General features: G+C 42.1%; 1 protein-coding gene across 2 annotated transcripts in view; it reads right to left on the bottom strand.

Annotated features, from left to right (window-relative positions):
* Window positions 1-6,000, bottom strand: part of Cobl (cordon-bleu WH2 repeat protein) — a 232,547-nt gene that overhangs the window by 66,735 nt on the left and 159,812 nt on the right. The window contains exons 8-9 of one of the 2 annotated variants that reach the window (XM_028777526.1): window positions 5,234-5,372; window positions 2,549-2,719 (exon numbers count right to left, since the gene is read on the bottom strand). In XM_028777526.1, the coding sequence (XP_028633359.1) occupies window positions 2,549-2,719; window positions 5,234-5,372 (310 nt within the window). The remainder of the gene's footprint in view (window positions 1-2,548; window positions 2,720-5,233; window positions 5,373-6,000) is intronic. The other variant, XM_028777534.1, reaches the window with a different exon arrangement.

Below are 6,000 nucleotides of genomic sequence, written 5' to 3'. Positions count from 1 at the left end.
AAGGAAGGAAGGAAGGAAGGAAGGAAGGAAGGAAGGAAGGAAGGAAGGAAAGAGTGTGGTGAACAAAGCAAGACAGAGGGCTGAGGTTCTGTAGTAAGACATTTCACTACATTACTTAAGACATTCAGGCTTAATTCTGATGGCAGAGGTGAGGGAGAGTCTATATGAGAGCTCATGTGTGAGATCCCTGGTGGACCCTCACCTGGCCTAGATACTCAAGATCCCACTGAAGGCATAGAAATTCCTTTATAAGGAATGAAGTTTAAAAAGTGAAGGCAGGAGGAGATACATAAGACCTTGGAGCTAGCATGAGAATATCTCTACTGAGAATTCACATCGCCTCAAGCAGCCGGAAGTCTGATTAGGAGAGTAGGCGAGTAGCATATGATACTTTATATGCCCACCACTTTTGCCTTTCTCAAGACAAGGTTAGAGGAGTAACTAGATTTCTGCTTTATGTAAGAATATAAAGATTTCATTTTTTTCTAGCTATGTTTTAAATCCTGAATTAAAAAAGGCAAGTTGTAGTCTGCCTGATTGGGCAGATGATCCATTTTCAATGTTGTAAGCAACTGACAGGCCAGTTCTGCTAATTAGGCAACATAACAGCTCTGCACTGAATAGTTGAGATTCTAGTTCACACACAGGAGAGAGGAGTGGACTCAGATATGTCCAAGGGGCTGGACTGAATTGCAGGGGCCAAGGGAGACCAGACAAAATGGCATTTGTTGACTCATCTAATGGCTTCTGGGGCCTTTGTCTAGACCTACTAGATTACATGTGTCCCTGTGGGTTGGGGAGGATGGAAGAAAGGTGATTTATGATGTGGAGGGTTAAGAAATGCCATACCCAGAGAAGTAAGCTCAAAGACAGATGGCAGTTACCATTGGATGAGAAGCTGAGCCACAAGGCAAGAAGAAATGAAGCCTTATAACTGTCTTCTGCTTTACTTCATACCCTTCAGATGTCTTAGAAATTCTCGGGGCAGGCTGAGATCTGCCTATAGTCCCAACCTGCCTGCTGGGTGTGGGGGTCTGCAGAAAGGCAAGTTGGGGAGATAGTTCAGGCCTTTCCATGGCTCTTTCACCCTTTGTAGACCGTTATACTGCAGATCTTATAGGTATCCTCTCGTCATAACTTGTCCCCATAGGGAAGCGATGTTGTGAGTGAGGATAATAGTCATGGAGTTGGCCTCTGAAATCACAAGTGCTTTGGTGTGAGGGGGCTTAAATAGTCCTTTCCTCAGCGATGCCACGATGGTTTGAGATGAGAAAGCTAGCATTTTTATTTACAGATATCTAGTTGACTCTTCTTTAAATATTATTTTTATTTTCAAGTGTATTAGTAGTTTCCTGCATGTGTGTCTGTGTACAATGTTCATGTCTGGTGCCCATGGAGGTCAGAAGAAAGCATCAGATGGTTGTGAGTCATGATATAGATGGTGGAAACTGAACGTAGGTCCTCTGCAAGAGCAACAGTTGCTTTTAACCACTGAGCCATCTCTCCGGAAATTTTAGTTGATTCTTAAATATCAAATACCTTATAACAATTCATTTGCATAAAGAAACATGCTCAATATAAAGAGGATAAAAATAATTCAAAGGAACAAGAACTATTTGTGGAAAATTGTGAACTGAGTCACCATTATTTTTCCCAAAGAAAGGAGATAAGTTACCGGGCAGGTAATTATCATTTTCAAAGACAGTAAAAGGTAAATGTAATGATGGAAAAGTACAAATTTCCTACAGTGCATGATTATACAGATGTTGGTAATGGGCTACCTCAGAGTGACACTGCACCATTGGAATCCATGGTCTATGAAGTAGCCTACTTTGTAAGAAGCACTGTCACAGGCCTGACATGAAGGGGATGCCTTTCAAACATGTGTGACTTGCAAAGTTCTTATCTATCTCAAAGTAGGAATGCTATACATATTTATCAACATCCAAGAAGAATCCCAAGAGACTTTGAGAGAAGAGAGGGCATAGTAAGAAACAGATGCAAAACAGAACACTAGTTCTGGCTGTGGCTAGACTAATGCTATTTCTTCTTTGGTTTGCCGGGTATCTTTGACTATAGAGAAGCATTCCAATGCCTAGCCACTGGCCATGAGGTTCATAGCTGACTTATAAATGATGTCCTCGAAGTTCCTGGACACCAACTGTCCTGATATGCATCCATATCCATCCTGAGTGAGCATCAGCAGACTGGCAATGTTTGTTCTGCCAGAGGCTGTTGCTATCTGTACACATTCTTAAGAAACTCCCAACCCAAGAGCATCAGCTCCTCACTGACTATATATCCACGAACACAGCCTCAGCTAAAAACCAACAGGAATAGAAACTGACTGACTACATCATTCTTCAGGCTACTGTGTGAGATTCGCAGCGCACTCTGTGAAGCTAGATGCATTGCATTGAGCATTTGGAAAGGAAAGGTACAGGTGTCCAAAAACAAGAAGGGAATGTCTAAACACAGATTTATACCAGTAGAGACCAGAAAGACAGATGGTCAACACATAGCTGGAATGGAAGCAAGAGGCACGTACGTTTAGGTCTCAGCTCTGAGGTCTCGGAACCAGCGCCTTCCCCAGGAAAGGTGACAGGCTCTGTCACATCTGTGTCAGGAGGAGGGTAGGGTGGGGGCGGGGGGAGCACTAACTGGGGTGGGCCCCGAGCTGTGCCTCTGGGAGGCTTTTGTGGCACCTGACGTCCAACACCTACATGGGAAGGATTCAAAGGTTAAGCCAAAGGACGTCCTATCTTTTAACCAAGGGTATATTACTATTGCTCATCAGACATAAAACCAGGCACACTCAACACCATACCCCATACCACTCTGCACCAAACCAGCCATATCCAATACCAAATCCAACAACAAAGTGTATGTATACAACATCAAATCTTATACCAAACGTGGTCACGCCCAATACCAAATCTTATGCTAAACAAATCACATTCAATACCAAAGCAGTCATGTTCAATTTCAAATCCAGCCTCAGTTTGCACCATGCTAGCCATTCCCAATGTCAAATCCCAGTTCCCTCTGCATTAGACCAGCCACATCCAATATCAAAGCCATTCACCTAGCAGTAACCACAAGTCCTTGTCTACCAGCTCCTGCCCTCAAATGGTAACATTATTCTTAGAAAGAAAGGGATTCTGGCTTTTCTTGTCTCCAAAACAAGTTTTAGACCGGGTAGGAGGAAGCATGGAAAACTGCCACCACCCACATCTTCTCTTTGCAATATCTCTCAATGACGGGATGTTGGTACAGTTTTCAGTTTTAGACATATGCCTCACATCTCTGTTGGCATCTATGGGCACCAGCTGATCTCATATCCAGCATGGCCTAGGTTCAGGGAATATGAGGCTTTAGTCCTTCCTGGACTGGAAATAGGGTGTTGGGTTTGGAAGCTGACTTAACAAATGCACATAATACTTAAAGTAGGTACTTCCAAAAATGTTCCCACAATTTCTCCCTTAAAATTGAGGTATTTATTCATAAAAAGGAAGAGGAGAGCTCGGAGGGAGGAAATGGCTCTCTCATCATGAAATAAAATAGTATAGCTCAAATGAACTGGTAATTGTTTATTGGGTTTTTCATTCTTTTATAGAATGCTTCTTTAAATGAGCCTTTTTATCCATTTATTTATTTAGTGTATGTGTGTTCACACATTTATTTGTCCATTTGTTTAGTGTATGTGTGTTTACACATTTAAATATTTGTTTGTTAGTGTATGTATATTTATACACACATGAGTATGTATATTTATACACACATGAGTATGGATCTGGGCATTACTTGCACATGGATGTCAAAGTATAAATAACCTGTGATGTTCTCTTCATAGGTTTCTAGGATCAAACTCAGGTATGTGGCTTGGTGGCACGAGTCCTTATCTCTGAGCCATCCCTTCACCCCTTGTTTTTATTCTGGCATTATATTCCTCTGGGAAATTGGAAGAACTGATATAAAATATAGGTTGTTACTCCTTAGGATAATTGATTCTCAGGATATGAAATGCCAGGCATTACAAGTAAAGTACTGACTAAAGCAAAGAATGCTGACAGCCAACTCACCCTTATTAACATTTCAGAACTTTACAATGCAGTAACCACTTATGTTTGGGAGTATTGTCCCTGTGGGTTCAAAGACTTTGTCAATGGAGAAACAAAGGCTGTCTGAACCATTACTGGGCATGATTGCTTCATGGCTTCAGCCAGGGCTCTGATGGAACTTTTAACCAGATAATCCAATGCTTCAAAGTTCTAATCCCTTCTCGGCAAGGGCTGGTTGTAGTCCTACTACAGTGAAATGGTGGATACTCAAAGATTTTAAAATAAAAATGAGCCTCCTGAGGTTCATGAATCTTGAAAGTCCAGCCCTTACTGTTGTCCACAATGTTCTACAGCACACAAGGGTGGGATATAATGATCTCACAGGTTACTCCTTGCTTACCAGTGTCAGGACTCCATCCTGGTTCTTTTGAGTTCTCTTACTCTCAACATTGGGGCTGTTTTAGCTGTATCAGCAATGTAAAATGGTGATTATTTTCAAATAGGAACTCAAAGGATGATATCAAAATGCTCAGAACCAGAGGTGTTTTGGATTTCAGATTTTTCTAATTGTAGAACATTTACATATACACGATGAGGTATCTTGGTGAGGGAACTCATGTCCAAATATAAAATTCATTTATAGTTCATATATACAGAATCTGAAGGTAATTTTATGTAATTTCAAAATAATTTTTTTCATGAAACCAAGCTCCATGGTACAAGTTTGTGGTACCATGATGGTGTTCATATGGTTTAGATTCTGAAGAATTTCAGATTCCAGACATTCAGGTTAGGAAGGCACAAATTCTATATCCCTTGAGAGGTCTAAGATGTCTTTCATATGACAAACACCTTTTCAAACAACCTCTACAGACATCCTCCAGTCAGCAACACATGTCACAGCCACTCACATGAGCCCCACTTGTCACTTTCTCCTAGGGTTCTGGTTCTTTAACCACAATCCATCCTCCCCACTATCTTCATGTCCTCCACACCTTCCTCAGTGGCAATAAGATATTAAGGCAATTCAGAGCTAGTCATTTCCAGACTTTCTTTAGCATACTTGTTTTCTGGTTAATGTAGTTAATAAAGGACTCCACTGCCAGGGTTAACAAGAGTGTGTTAAAGCAGGCATCCCAGAGACATGCACAGAGCAGGCCATATTCACTCACCCACTGTGCTCTTCCTGTTCTCTTCCTTATCTTCTTTGCGGTTGGGGACCACAGGACTTGGTGGAGGAGGCTGTGGTGGAGGAGGAGCTGGTGCCCGCCTCTTCTTCTTCTGAAGATCAGCCTGTGAGCTGAGGGAGGCCTAGGAAGAGCAATAAAGGACAGCAAGGATTAGCTGGTCTGTAAGAGGCAAACCACACATGGAATGTATGCCCCTCACAAGCAGGCTTTTGGTGGCATGGCCATAAAAGGCAAGCTGTCACACTGCCTGTCCAAGCAGTAGTGGTCTTTCATGCTTTGGTGTAGACTCGAAGTGGCAGGGATACTTCCAAATTCCCTAGCTCCCTATTTTGTGTAGGAAATGCCTATTTTCTAGGCATTTTTTTGGAGAAAAAAAAATTGAACCTTGTCCTTACTGAAGAACAAAGAGTTAACTTAATCATTCTGAAATAGAAGAGCTCAGGTCCCACTCTGCCTTTTCCTGTAGACATCTCAGAACAGCCAGGATGAACACAAGCTACAGTATCTACTCTGCAGCTAGGCCCACAGTGAAGCATCTCTATACGGGGCCTTTAGACCAAGATTTGGGATATCAGTCTCCCATCTAGAACAGATATCCAGCTGTGCCTCAGAGATGATGACAATGGAAGTCTAACACTACCAGCAGTTTGGGCAGGTAGCCCTGCTGAAAGTAAAATCTGTTTTTGTCTGTAAGCCAGTGATTGCAGGTCTTTGCTTCTGAAGGACTCAATTATCTTCCTTTCCTCCTA

This window comes from Grammomys surdaster, unplaced genomic scaffold (genome assembly GCF_004785775.1).
Source record: "Grammomys surdaster isolate TR1022 unplaced genomic scaffold, NIH_TR_1.0 67, whole genome shotgun sequence".
Classification (NCBI taxonomy): Eukaryota; Metazoa; Chordata; class Mammalia; order Rodentia; family Muridae; genus Grammomys; species Grammomys surdaster.
This window is presented reverse-complemented; position numbering and strand designations above follow the sequence as displayed.